The following is a 15,014-nucleotide window of genomic DNA, read 5'->3' as shown; positions in this document are numbered from 1 at the left end:
ATCTCGCTTCTTCCTGTCCATGATTCCCTGAGGAATGAAGCGGGCACGAAAGGCATCTTGGAAATCCGGCCAAGTGATGACCATTCCAGTAGGCAGTGTAAACCAAAAAACCCAAAAATATTTTATCTTTTGTTTAGTTTTATCTATCTCTATCAGATCTTACCTTTTCAATTGACAGTGAAGGGATTGGCAATCCCTTTATCGCGTTGGGTGCAAGTGTTTGATTGTTTGTGCAGGTGCATATATTCTAGACTTCCTTGTACCTCCTACTGGATTGATACCTTGGATCTCTAAATGAGGGAAATACTTATCTCTACTTTGTTTCATCACCCTTTCCTCTTCAAGAGAAAAATCAACACAAGCTCAAGAAGTAGCACCAGGCACCGTCCGGTGATGCATGGGTGCTGTGGTTGATGGCGTCCCCTGATCCGCTGCCCCGATGCATATGGAAGAAGAATAGGTACAGAGAGATGGATCGATGGGCTTCTCTTTATTGGTTTTTATTGACTCATCCGTAATGGAAGGCAGAAAAAGTCTTGCTTCCGTTATCAAATTGGAATCACGCAATTCATTGAAAACATGCTGAGGTGGCAAGTTGATGAGGTGGATAGGTTGCATGTCAAAAGAAATAACATAGTGGGACAAACTATTTAGGTATTATAGATAAGCTAGTCCCAAAAATAATATAAAATAACTTATTAATGCATAGAAAACATCCAAAACAGATAATATAATAGCATGGAACAATCCAAAATTATAGATACGTTTGAGACGTATCAACGACCAACTCTCTTTCTCGGGCAAGCAAAAGTGCACAGCTGCTCTAAGGATGCTTGCACTTTGTACTGCTGCAGATGTCGTTGGTGAGATGGTCAGGATGGGGGAGATCACGTGCCTGAAGACTACTGTCAAGTTTGCCAGCGCCGTGGTGGAGGTGTTTGGACCTGAGTATCTCAGAGAACCAAATGCGTAGAACACATAGAAGTTGTTGGCTATTGGAGGCAAAGGGTTCCAGGAATGCTCGGATCAATTGATTGCATGCATTGGCAATGGAAGAACTACCCCAAAGGTTTGCGAGAAATGTATCAAGGTCACACCAGAGAGGCCACCATCATACTAGAAGCGGTGCCATCACATGACTTATGGATTTGTCATGCTTTTTTTTGGAATGCCACGTTCTCACAATGACATCAACATGCTTCAACGGTCTACGGTGTTCAGGAGGCTTTGCAGTGGGGAATCACCGCCGTGCAACTACAACGCCAATGGCTGAGAGTACAACATGAGATACTATCTTGCCGATGGTATCTATCCTCAGTGGGCGACGTTTGTGAAGACCATATCCGAACCACATGGCAATAAACATAGCCACTTTGCAACAACGCAGGAAGCGGCTAGGAAGGGTGTGGAGAGGGCATTTGGTGTGCTTTAGACTCGTTGGGGAATTGTGCGGAGTGCTGTAATGATGTGGGAATCAGAAACTTTGGCAGCTGACGACATGTCGTGTTATTCTGCACAATATGATTGTCGAGAATGAGGGTGATGGTGTAGCCCAAACCCATGATTTCGAAGCACCTGGAGAACAAGTTAAAATCCCGAAAGATGAAGATGCGGATCAGCTGATGAACGTTTTGTGGATGCATTAGAATCTTCGAGATCAGCAGGTGCACACGCAACTACTCAATGATCTTGTGGAGCACATGTAGTCCCATAATGAAAACCAAGGAGCCATGCTTGAGTTTGACACTTCAAATAAATTTTATGTAAACATTATCTATACTTTGTACCAATATTTGCTATTTACGTGCGACATTAACTTGTATGAACGATGTGCGTGTATTTTCATGAATTTGAGAGTCCGAATTTAAGATATGTAGATACCGGTACGGAAATATGAGGGCCCGTTTAAATGCACCCGCAGGCGTGTTCGGATGCGTCCGTAGACATATAAGAGGTCAGATTTGCCAAGTCTGCATGTAGATGCTCTCATAAAGTTTACTCCTATATATCTAGAAAGCTTCTCGGAAATTGGATTTTGTGATGCATCATCTCGATGGAAATACACTAATCCGCAGTCCGCTCACCGTCACAGTACACCGAGAAGTGCGGAAACATTTCTGAAATTGAAGTAGCCGGGAAAATAAAACGGAAGAGAAATACCTAGGGGATCGATCAAGTCCCTACCAGTCAACCATCAAAGCTAATTTAGAAACCTCAGACTCAGAAAGATCATTTTCCGACAGAAAAAAAGATGATACCCTCTTTCCTAGCTTGATCTGCAATTGACCTATGTGATTAGGTCCTACTAAACCAGTCACGTCAAGGGACAACGTGATCCCTCCGTACCAAAGATAATTCTATTTTTTCTCTATATAATTGATCGACCCCAGTCACGACCAACCCATGGCCGTATGACAATGACTTCACTCACTACGAGCTCGTGCATATAATGATATGCGAAATGAGCACCAACTACTGAAGTAGCAACGGAGCGTACGTGCGCGAGATTGACAACGACAGCGTACGCTCGATATCTTCTCAGTTTGTCGGGTACCATTACCAAGGTCGATCGTGGATGTGTACGTACGTTGCCATGATGGATCGATGTGCGGAGTAATCTTCCGAGTTACTTGTGCCACAACCACAACGGTCGTCGTCACTGCATCTTTGGCCGTGCTTGCCTTGCACTGCACAAGCTCAGCGGCTGGTAGTGCGGTCACTGCCACCGGGCACGTCGTACGTACTCCCGGTGCGTGGTCGCCGCTGGCTGCCTGGCTCGCTGGCGTAGGCGGAGCGAGGACGCGGAAAGAGAAGGCAAAGCGCACAGCGACTGCCGCGCCGTATGCGTCCGGCCGGCAGCGGCACGTACGTGAACTGTTCATCTTCCCTCACGTTCACGTACGTGGCCTCGTCAGCCCAGGTTACGCCAACTTCACCGCGCGATTCCAAATAGACGTTCGTTTTGTCCGAATTATGTCCGTTTGGATAGAACAATGGAGTCGTGTCCGGACCTGTCCTGGGATGCGGTGGTCATGCGCCCAATGCGCGGATGCATCCGGGCCGCATCTTATCCGCGTACATTTTTCTTTGCAAGTCCTTAACTTTTTTTCATCATTCTTTTTTGGTACATGAAAAATACATTATCACATTTTGACTAATAAAACAAGACCAAAGAAAACAAGAACCACAAGAATACATTTTAGAAGATACCCAACTTTCATAAGTGCTCCCTTGAGTTGGGTTAGGGCCTTCTCGATGCACTCATTGTTGATCTGTGAAGGAGGCTCGATCTGGCATCCTCCTTTCTTCTTCAAGCCAGAAGTCGATGTTGCTTCCTCACACCTATTCTCGTGTCTAGCCTCTAATCTAGCAACAAGTGCATTTGTCTCATTTACAACCTCTATGCTAGCTAAAAGTGCACGAACATGTACTAAATTTCGCTCTATCAATATATCGATGTACTCTTCTTTCCAATACCAAAACTTGCATTCATGCTACACAATAAAATTTGAAGTTAGCACAACTAGTCAAATCTAGAGCACAAACCGAAGCTAAAAAGAGCACATACCCCATCGTTTAAGCACTTGATGAACACCCATCCGGGATGTTCCGGTGTTGTAGACATGCGGCGCACGACCATCCTTGGGCAGTGGTCGCACTTAATGAATGGCAACGGTGCGCCGACAAGCTTTTGGGCAAGCACCGAGCCCGGCCGACCGTCATTCGTGTATCTGCCGGCGGACCACCGACGGTGCAGATGCGAGCGGCTAGAGGAGGGGCCACTGCCTGCATGTGGCCTTGTGGCCCTGCCAGGGCCTTCCGGCGAGGTGCCCGGCCAGTCCATGGCGCGGTCCGGCCTCCCATAGCCGGGCGAGCTCAAGACCGACAGGATCCGCCCCAAATCCGGCCGGCGGATGCGCAAACTAGGTGGCCGTGGTTGGGTAGCTCGGCGGCGCCGAGGGGAAGGGCCTGGGCGAGCGCACTTCCGAACTGCACCGCTGCAATGGCAGCGGCGGCGGCGGCGACAACGAAGGGAAGAGTGGGAAAGAGTGGAGGGGGGTGCGGCCGGAGGGAGGGAGGGGCGGATAGAAAAAGGCCCGCCCTGTGCCACCGACGGGCGGGCCAGGGGAGAACACGCGCAGACAGCCCGCGCATCCGCGTGTTGTTCATTTCAACCTAAAAGCGGCGCAAACTTGGGCCGTGGATGAGTCGAAAGCGGACACAAAACGGACAAAAATACGTTTGCTCCCGCGCGCTGGGCCATCCGATTTATTCATTTTACCTTAAACGGACAAGGCCAGACAAGATAGGGTCGCGTGGTGAAATTGGCCTTAGGTTGATGGACCCAACCCGTGGCACATCACATTCACATGGCGAACAACGCAGGGAGCCCAGGGAACGGCGGGGCGCGGCCCTAAGCTGTCGGTCGGATGCTTGGCATGGAGAGTAGACGTGTGTCATATCTGCAATGCGTGTAAGTGTGGGTGGCCGCCGCGCGCTTCTCCCCTGGCCGGTTCAGTCTACAGGCGAGTACTGAAAACCAAGATCCATCTAGTTGGATCTGGGATGACGGCGCTATTGTTGGAAACGTCGTCATGGAGTTAGGCCTCGTGGTGCAAGTACTCGGTGTGTGGTAGCTCGGATGCCGGCAGTGGTGTGGTTAGTATGGTGTCTGTGGGCGTACTTTCATCCGCATCTAATCCATTGATCCGATGCGGGGGAGGGGGGTTCTCATGGGATTAGAGCGGCATATGTTTACATTTTTTTGGGCATGCATTTCTTTTTCTAAAAAAACTTTCAATCTATATTCAGATTTGTACATCATCTAACGATGACTACAAACACTGAAGCGAGCCAGAGACGATCTCCATCACCAAAAGCGGGCACAACTTATTGTAGCAGACAGTCAGGACGTCGTCTGTGCTAAGACCCCATAGGACCAGCACCCAAGAACAGCAACCGCTGGCGATGAAGAATAACGTAGATCGAAAGGATCCAAACCAAAAACACACAACATAGACAAAAAACGACGAGATCCGAACAAATCCACCAAAGATAGATGTGCCGAAGACACACCTCCACACGCCCACCAACGATGCTATGCGCACCGCCGGAATGGAGGCTAGGCGGGGAGACCTTTATTCTATCTTCAGGAAGCCGCCGCCGTCTCACCTGTCTGAGCAGGACACAAACCCTAACAAAATTAAAAAAAAAAACAAAAACGAAGCCCTTCCGCCGGCCCTTGCCAGGATCCACCGCACCTCCATGGCCCTAGGGCCACCAGAAATGAGGTGGACCTACGCCTGCGCCGGGGAGAGGCACGAGCCCCAACTTTCATTCTTGGAGGAGAAGGAGGTGCCTAGCAAAATTTGGATTCGTTCGCTCGCAAGAGCAAAAATCCTTGGGTTTTGCCACCCGGAACCCCTGGACATGTGTTCCTCTTCCATGTCGAGGAGGCTGGCCAATATGCTGGTGGTGCACCGGAGTGATGCACCGGTGCAAGGTGCATTTGGCGATGGCAACGCTCAAGTGCCCAGCCAGGTGTGTTGTATGTTGCCGGCCTTACCGATATTTTGTATGTCGTGTGGTGATTTAGGCCTAGTTTACCTAGGTACGGCTTCCTGTTGTTCAGCTTTTTGCCCATTTTCCTTTAATAAAATGAGTAGCTTCTTTTCCTTTCTTTTCTTTTTGCACGGCCTTTTTGCTGCACTTTCCTTTTGTTGAGGGTGTTCTTGTGATGTCCTTTCTAATCAATGAATTTGATAGTACTCCCATCAACATTAAAACAAAAGTCTACACACAAGTAGGGAAAGTTTAGTTTGAACTGGCGGAATTTCATATTGTGGCGAGTGGAGCAACAGCTAAAGTGAGTGACAATAGTCTGGCCATTGTGTGCCTGTTAACACATATATACTTTTTATTTTTATAAAAATTAAAAACTTTTTTATATAACATTGAAAACACCAGCTATTGGAGAATTTATAAAAATTCAAAATATTCATGATGTTCTTTTAATTATATGATTGAAATATATTTAAAACACATCCACCTCAAATTTTAGAAATGTTCACTATGTATGGAAATATTATTCCTATGATTTACAAGTGTTTCTATTAAAATAGTTGTTCATGTGCATTATAGTATAGTTGGACTTGATGATCTTGTCTTGAATTCTCGGTCATGTAGCTATGCTTGAGTCTTCTTTCCTGGTATGAAGGGCACAATGAGCTTCAATGTTGCTTGTTGACTATGACTCGGGAAAGGTGCTAGGGAGAAGGGAGGGTGAACATTTGGCACTTGCAAGTACCCTTGTCCTTCGTAGCAACCTCTATCTCAGTCTTCTCGGTGGACCTTCGTTGATTTTCTGAAGATTTAATATGGAGAAACATTGATGGAAGGAAGAAGGATGGATGATGTGGGGATGCCCACATATTTCTCAGCCTACAGGTATTTTATTTTATTTTACTAAGCGTCCCTCAATTTTTCTGATTTTCATATGCCAAGACTCAATTTTTTCGGAGTTTCTGATGAATTTCTATTTTTTTTAGCAAGTTTTGGTATTTTGTAGGCAGTTGTGAGGGTGTCTCGGGTTTCTCTACAAATCTTCAATGATGGGAGGACACATATGCAATTATTCTAAAATTTAGGAACATTTTTGCAAAGTTCAAATTATGTCAAAAATTAACTTCAGAAAAAGAAAGTCCTATATCGAATTTGGCAGGTTCGTGGGTTGTTGATGGACCACATGGGCAGTAGGGCCAGCCCATTTCCAATTGCAATGGTATGTGGGACACAATAGCGGGCAAAGCGCCGCGCGACATGCTCGACCACCCCATGTCATCTCCTTCCTTCCGTGGATGAGCTGAAGTGGAATTGACAATGCTTGTGGGGCGTATCTGTGAGCTTGGAGACTCGATAAAGGATGGGTATGTTGTGAAGAAGCTATTGCGTGCCATCTTCAACAATTTCATCCGTGGCTTCATCTGTTGCCCTATTTGTTGACGTCAACAAGATGGCCATAGAGGAGTTCCTCAAGGCGCTAGAGATGGGAAGTGCACGAGAGCAACTTATCATGGCGACTCGTCGCTAGGATGAGGTCATAGTCGTGGCCGTGGACAAGGTGCAAGTTGCAAAGATAAAATTGAGGTACAATGGTATTACTTCTAATGAAAATTTCACTTATTTTTAGGAGTGTCCAGAGAAGGATAAACACTCCTTGCTAAGGCTTACTGTCAGTTAGGGCATCCAAAATCATACTTAAAAAATTCGGTCTTCTAAACATCTACAGACGTGTCTGGTCAGTGACAGGTCGTGTCTGTGTTGAGCCCTTATTTGTCCGTTCATGCAGCCATACTTTTTATTTTCTTTCTTATATGTTTAGTCATTTGTATGCCATTGATGCAGATGAAGAGAGAGAAAGAAAAGAAAGAAAGGAAAAAGGAAAGATGATCCGAGGTGGGCCGAGTCCTATGCGACGTACTGATCGGGTGTGGCCCCGAGTCCGTATATGCTCCCTACATTTGATCTTAATGTGAGGTTCACTGACTGGGCGTGTCTGCGGACATTTAAAAAGAATTTGAGAAGGCATATGAAGTTTTTTTTAAAGGTGGTTATGACCCCTGGCCTCTGCATCAATCCATGCTTACGACCATCTTTATTTATATTCAACATAGGTCTAACAAGAACATGTATCAAGCCACCCGTAGCCACCACTCACACCTACAAAACTCGAAAATATGGAGTGCTCTCACTCCCCATATCTAAAACCGGTGTCGTCGCCGATCCATCAACATAACGTATCGGAACACACAACCGGTGCAGCAGACCTAATGTGTATGCCACATGCACACGTTTTAGACGCCGCCATCGTCATCGAACCGCTGACCCATCTTCAAGAGAGAGATCTGCATCATCCTTGCAAGTCCGTCCATCCGTCGACGCCACTGCCCCGCGCTCATCCGTCCAGATGCGAAGATTCTGGAAGATCTGTCGTGCGTAGCACCTGCCGACCAGGCATGACATAGCGTAGCACCTGTCGGCCAAGCATGACTTGACATCTCCATCGAAAGCTCCATGCAAGACGAAGCCGCTCCACCTCCTGCCTCTGTCTTCCAACTTTGCTCCACAAAATGACGCTCCCAAGAGAGAAACGACACTGTGTTCCGCCATCGTCTGATCTGGAAGATCATATCTTAGGGTTTCCCCCGGAGAAGCACGAGTGGGTCAACAGTAGTTACACGACGATGCCTTCATCAAGGTAACGATGCAGAACACCGACATCGCCTGCCATCGGCTCGGTTTTCACCGGTAACTATGTCTTCCCGACTCGTAGCCGGAACTAGATGGCGGATCTCGAGGTCTGAACATCTAGCCTCAGGCCGACCACCTCCGACGGAGGAGATGGCCACCACTACCAACGGCACCAGCCAGATCAGATCTGACCGGAGGCGCCACCGACTTGTCATCCATGGCCACATCCCTCCTGATCCGCCCTTCCCACGAAGCCGCCGGAGCAGGACCGAACCACCGGGAAAGACGAAGACCGAAGGGCGATCTCGCGCCCCCTGTCCCTCCAGACCACGGGGCTGCAGCCTAGATCCCCGCCGTCCCCATCACAGGCGACGCACAGGCTTAGCTGACGGACATCTCTAGGGACGACGAGGTGGAGGAGAGGGGGAAGGCGGCGGCGGCCGGGGTGCTGGGGCTGGCCCCCTGATCGCCCTGGAGGGAGCCATAAGAAGGCATAGGAAGTGTAGGTTGTTTAAAAGCAAAGTTAGAGTTTGCAGTGACCGTACAAATTTAGTATTGCGATTAGCATGAAAGGAAGATTGCTAGGGACGACTTGTGCATCAGAACACAACTCACTGTGCTTAGTCGATCTGGGATGATGTTTCGGTGCCTTAAGGCACCTGCTTTTGTATCTATATATATAGGCCCAATAGATGACTGACCCACATGTCAGTGACCTAAAAACAAGTGCCTTTAAGGCATCGAAGCTGCGTCCTTCGATGTAGGAAAGCCTATAAATGGCATGTACATATGCCTATCATATCATCTGTAAGACAAGTTTGCGGTGCATCAACAATAGAAAAAGGCATTGGCCGTGTAAGGCAGCAAGCCAGCAAGTCACCAAAACAAAACTCGTGTATTTGTACATGTTGAGAGAGAGAGAGAGAGAGAGAGAGAGAGAGAGAGAGAGAGAGAGAGAGAGAGAGAGAGAGAGAGAGAGAGAGAGAGGAGCCGAGGGATTCAGCTCCAACAGACAGAGAAGCACTGGTTCAGCTAAACTTCACTGCTAGTGTTGTGTGTGAATGAGATATCAATAAAGCTTCACTACTCTTTCCAGCACTCGCGGCCGTGACAATGTCGCGCGGCAGCATATGCCTAGAGGCACAGACTGTTCGACAACGTGCACGGTGCACCAGCATCTTCTTCGCCGGCGGCGGGGACTGCGGCACCGCGACGAAGACGGTGGTGAGCTCGCGCGGCACCGGTGGTAGAAAAACCTCTGCTGCAGCGGCCGACGCTTCCTTGTCGGCGTCGGCGGGCACACCGTGGACGGCACCAGCGCGCCCTCGGCCGTCGTCGGCATGCATGGTGAAGCTGCCCTCGTCGCCGGCAGCGGCGCCATACTTGCAGCCGTCACCCGGCCCGAGTTTTCCACCCGTGGCCGGCCGCGTAGCGAGGCCGATCACATCGGCGCCGAGGTCTTACTGCAGTGGCGCCATGGGCAGCATGGCCATGGAGTCGCTTGCTTTGAGTGTGACGCAGCCAATTTCGGGGGCAGCATCTCACGTGCCTAGAGGCACAGATGACTCCACCACGTGCGCCCGCATCTTCTTGGCGGGCGGCGGGCACTGCGGCACGGCGACGAAGACGGTGGTCAGGTCGTGCGGCACCGGGTAGAAGAAGAGCCGCTGCTGCAGCGGGGCCCGCTTCCTCGTCGGCACCGATCCCGACTTGCGCGGCGCGGGCGGGCACACCGTGGCCGGCACCAGCGCGCTGTCGGTCGTCGTCAGCGTGGTGAAGCTGCTGCCCTCGTCACCGGCAGCGGCGCAGCCGTCTCGCTGCCCAATTACTCCACCCGTGGCCAGCGGCGTGGTGAAGCCGACGTCGACGCCGTCGTCTTGCAGCAGTGGCGCGATGGGCAGCATGGCCAGGGAGCCACTCGCCCTCGGCGTGACGCAGCCGCTGTCGGTGGCAGCGTCGTCGTCCACTCCTCCTGCAGTGGCCGATTGCGCGCCGCTCGCCTTGGGTGTGACACAGCCGGTTTCGGCAGCGCCATCGTCCGCCCCCGGCCTTGTTGTAGCCCGCGCACCGCCCACGGCCGTCTGGATCGGCCGGAGCGCCCCCAATTCGGATATTTCCACGACGTCGAGGCCCATGGAAGCTGGTGCGCGCGCAGATCCCACTGCTGCTGCTCTGGATCCTCTCTAAGGGATCCAAGAAATAATTTATGCGAGAGATCGGGTTGCCAGAGCAGGGGAGCTAGCCAGTGGTGTGATGTGACTCTGCTTGCTTGTGTGTGGTCTTTTGTAGTAGCGTGAAGGACGAGGAGGGAGGAGGCAGGCGTCGTGGAGGTGATGATGGAGTGGAGAGGAGAGGAGACGGAGGAGTAGCTAAATAAGTAAAGGAGAAGCAAGCGAGGGACAGAATTATATGCAGGCAACAAGCAAAGGCCGGGCGCATGTTATATAGATCATGGCCCTGCCATGAGAGAGAAGAGAGAGAGTGTGTGTGTGAGAGTGAGAGTGAGAATGAGGTGGAGAGAGAAGGGTAGTGCAAATGGGGTGGCGCAAATGATTGTGGGGGGATGCATGAGAGGGTGGTGAAACTCTCGGATTGCAGCCCCCTCCCCCTCCTAAAGCTTCCATGTTCCATCTCTCTGTGTACCATGATCTCTCTCTTGGATTCAATACGGATCAGATCAGACGGATGAGGAGCAGCAAGAAGCAGAAGGAAGCCGGCAGGCAGGCAGGCTGCAGGGGCCGGATCATGAATTTTCACTGCCCCAGGGTAAATTTACTTTGATCGTAAGCTGCAAGTGGTGCAGAAGGATGCAACTATGAAGGCAAAATTCTCTGCCGTCTTCACCCCCATTCCCGCGATGCAAGATGCAACTACAGTTGTTTAAGGACGGTGATTAATGTATACTTAATTACTTGTACTACTGATCAGAGAGAGCGGCTCAAGAATGTTGTTCCTCCTCCTACCAACCTAAACCACCTACAGCTGCATACAGGTGGTGCAGAAGGATGTTTACAGTAGCACAGTGAAGTTAATCTAGTCTCCAAGGCATGTTCTTCTGCATTGCTATAGAATAGCACTAGTACTAGGAGTCTAGGACGATGCATGCATGTTCTGTATTTGCTGGAGTAGCTAGGACAGCTATGGTTAATTGCCGCCATGTGTATTGCTTGTTAGAGCATATGGCTCCCATGATCCCATCAATTTTGCATCGCTGGTGCTTTCTGTACACATGCATGGATCTGTCCTATTCCCACAGACTAGAAAGTAGAAACTATATTCTGATATTCGTCAGGTTTTCTAGCACAATTAGTACTGCTGCAATTATTATTTTTTGAAGATTGGACTAGATTACAGACCCATTTAAAGCAAATGAATGACGATGCAGGAATCCAATGCGACAACTTGCATAGGCATAGGCAGTAAGAAGAAGAAGAATGGTGATGCAAATAGGAGTTAGCTACTCCCTCCTTCCATCTATATAAGGCCTATTGCGTTTTTCGAGGCTAACTTTGACCAAATATTAGAGCAATAATATATGACATGCAACTTACACAAAGCATATCATTAAATTCGTGTGTGAAAAGAGCTTTCAATGATATAATTTTCATATTGTGCATGTCATGTACTATTAATCTTGTCAATAGTCAAAGACAGTCTTAAAAAACGCATTAGGCCCTATATAGATGAAAAAAGAGAGTAGGAGGTAGATGGTTCATGTGGCCATGTCATGCATGCCTCATACCGGGCAGCGTGGACGGACACGGACTGACAGATGGGCCCCGCACCCCTGCACAGTGAGCTGAACCGTCGGACAGGGCCCTAATAATTTACGGTGCAGGCTGCGCCGGTCGATCTCGATCATCCCACCCAATGTCAGCCGTCAGATGGACCCTTCCTCTGCCTGGCGTGCTGCGCTGCCCATCGAGCGAGTCCCATCGTTTCCTTCTGCATGCTCCGCGTCAATTTCAGAGCCACTGCAACAGGAGAATTTTGTTCAAAGCAGTGTAATCTTTTTCATTTCTCTTATATACAAGAGGACGGCCATCTAATTTCTTAGTGCTAATTAAGTGGATCACAAAGATAAGTTAAACAACACAATTCACGGTTTTTTTTTAGAAACACCGTATACCAAGTACAGTGTATAGGGTATACATGCACCACCAGTGATCTCGTATTTTTTTAAAAAAAAAATGCACCACCAGTCAGTGCCGAAGCTAGCGAATTAGCAAAGCCTGGCACATCGTAAGCTGAAATTTACTTTGATCTATGAAGCACCACGCAAGCATCATATATTTGTTTAAACATCATTGGCAATATAAGCAGTGATGCTTCATAGATCATAAAAAAAACATGAGATACAATACCAAATACCTCGTTAGACACTAGCCACACAACCAAATCTTTCAACATCTCGATGATAAAAGTCCAATCTCCGACGTTCATCCTTTTTGTGATCAACTGTGCGTTTACCTGAACACTCTGGTATCGTGTGTATGGTCAGATGTGAGCAAGTACGCATTTACATGGCGTGCAGTCTCATGTATTGATCTATATAAATCCCTTAAGGATGAAAAAAATTGGTAGTGTAAAGAAAATCATGAACAAACTAGAACTGAAGGATTAAAGGAAGGAAAAGGTGTTTTTTCGTCCCTCTTTTTGAATTCATGAATGATTTTTAAAATTTTAATGTATTCAAACTTCATGTTTTTTAAAATTTACATACAATTTTAAACTCAATTTTTTTTAAAGTTCATGAATATTTTTGAAATTCATGAGCATATTATAGGTTTATGACCATTTCTTAAAATCATGAGCATTTTCAAAATTCATGAACATTTAGGAAATGTGAAAATGTTTTCGAAATTCGAAAAGACATATATTTTGTAAATACTTTTTAAAATTTGTGAAGCCATTTTTTACAGATTTGTGATCATTTAAAAATATTATGAACTTTGTTTATAATAATATTTTTAGGGGATACAATAATATAATAACATATTGTTTAACGACAAAGATCAATAGTCCATTTTTTGGAACCAGACCTACCGATTTTTTAAGCTGGTGTTTTTCGGAGCGAACATCAGTTTTTTTCCTCAAGCGGGAGCTCTAACCGTGGGAGTTATGAGCCGGCCTAGCAGAGAGTTATAGCGAGCTCCTGGATAACAACAATGATACTACGTAGGCAAGCACCCGCTAATCAGACTAAAAAAACCCGCTAATCGAACAACAAACAAAGCCAGCAAGGTTGCACCCCCGGGGAGGCCGACACGCCAGTCACCATGAAGGGCCTGGTAGGCTGAGCTCTGGCCTAGCTAGCCCCACATCAATTTGGAGAAGATGTAATTTGGAGCTTCTTACAAACTTCTGATATTTGCGTATATATATTAAAATAAAAGGTGAACTTTTGGTCCCTCGACAATTGCCAATGTAAAATCGGTCCCTCAAGTCCAATACCAAAATTTTATTGTCCCTCAAGATCAAGAGCCTATAAATCATGTCTGGTGCGCCATTTTGGAAGCGGTTTTAGCGATGATGTGGTGACAATTTATGTAGCAGCACAATTAGCAGACAAAGATGGCTAAAAGGGGGGAACGGAGGGATACATGCAAATAAAATTACAGGTATCCAAGACGGCAGAGCAATAAAATTTACACATAATAAATCAATAAACGTACGTACGTATTATGGCGTAGCAGAAGCTCGCAGGGACGTAGGGCATGCTGCATGCATGCACCGTCAGCTAGCGCATCACTGCGTGAGACAGGAGATCCCACGTACGTACGAAGGGAAGAGAAGAGTGCGGCGCCATTTTTAGCATGTGCATGCAGCTGGTCACGTACGTACGTAGCCACGTCGGACGGCATTCAAGCTCACCTGCAAAAATTTAATGGACGCCATGCTGCCATGTCCGGCGAGGCGCACCGCAGGGGGACACACCACGCTCCTGCACGCTTACCACGCGCCTGCTGCATGCCCTGCCCGATCTCACCCTTGCATCGCAGAGTAACATATAGTAGTATATGTGTGCGCATCTATGGTTTTTTGCTGTTTATCTGTATGTTTTGCGCAGACCAAGATTACATTGCCAGAAAGAGAGAAACAAACCTGGAGGTTGTGGGTTTCAGTGTCACTTTTGCCATCACTCTAAGATCTATCTGCCTTGAAGTCAAAATGAAGCTTTTTCACAAACAGAGGCACACAGTTAGTGTCAAAAGCAGCTAGGCTCTTTCTGCCTCTAGATCCCTCTATGCTTCTGCACAGACCTCCTTGGGCACATGCATGCATGTCCATTGCTACCCTTTGATTTACCTTGTGGTATTTTTTTGTTGTTACCACTTTAACCAAAGTGAGATTAATGGCGATATGAAGAAACAAACAAGTTAGCTCACTGCCTTAACTAGATATGGACCAGTAGTACGTACACGATAGCTATCTAGGAAGACAGGAGGGACAGAACTGTGGTGTCCGCTGTCAGTCTAGCAAAATGATGGAAGAACTAAATTCAATCAAGCAATGAATGAATGTAGATAAGTAAGTAATGTACGTGGGAGTACATTCGAAATTCAAAGTACATTTCCCTCCAAATTTCTGACGTTTCCCTTGGCTCTTTTTGCATGGAAGAGCAAAATTAGATGGTCTCCCTGAATGAATACATCAGACCATGCATCTGCCATAAATGGCGTGGGTTGAGATGCTTCTGTGGGTCAGGTGCCCATAAGTTTCCTCTCATCATCGCTGCCTGAGGAGAGGGACCAAACAGTATC

At 47.7% G+C, this 15,014-nt stretch overlaps 1 protein-coding gene across 1 annotated transcript; it reads right to left on the bottom strand.

The window, feature by feature from the left end:
- Window positions 1–9,021: 9,021 nt before the first annotated feature.
- Window positions 9,022–10,785, bottom strand: LOC123154768 (uncharacterized). The gene has a single exon (XM_044573406.1). The coding sequence runs from the start codon at window positions 10,383–10,385 to the stop codon at window positions 9,792–9,794; it is 594 nt and encodes a 197-aa protein (XP_044429341.1). The 5' UTR covers window positions 10,386–10,785; the 3' UTR covers window positions 9,022–9,791.
- Window positions 10,786–15,014: the final 4,229 nt, after the last annotated feature.

The sequence above is a fragment of the Triticum aestivum genome, chromosome 7A (assembly GCF_018294505.1).
Source record: "Triticum aestivum cultivar Chinese Spring chromosome 7A, IWGSC CS RefSeq v2.1, whole genome shotgun sequence".
Lineage (NCBI taxonomy): Eukaryota > Viridiplantae > Streptophyta > Magnoliopsida > Poales > Poaceae > Triticum > Triticum aestivum.
The sequence above is the reverse complement of the archived record's forward strand: the minus strand, read 5'-3'. Positions and strand labels throughout refer to the sequence as shown.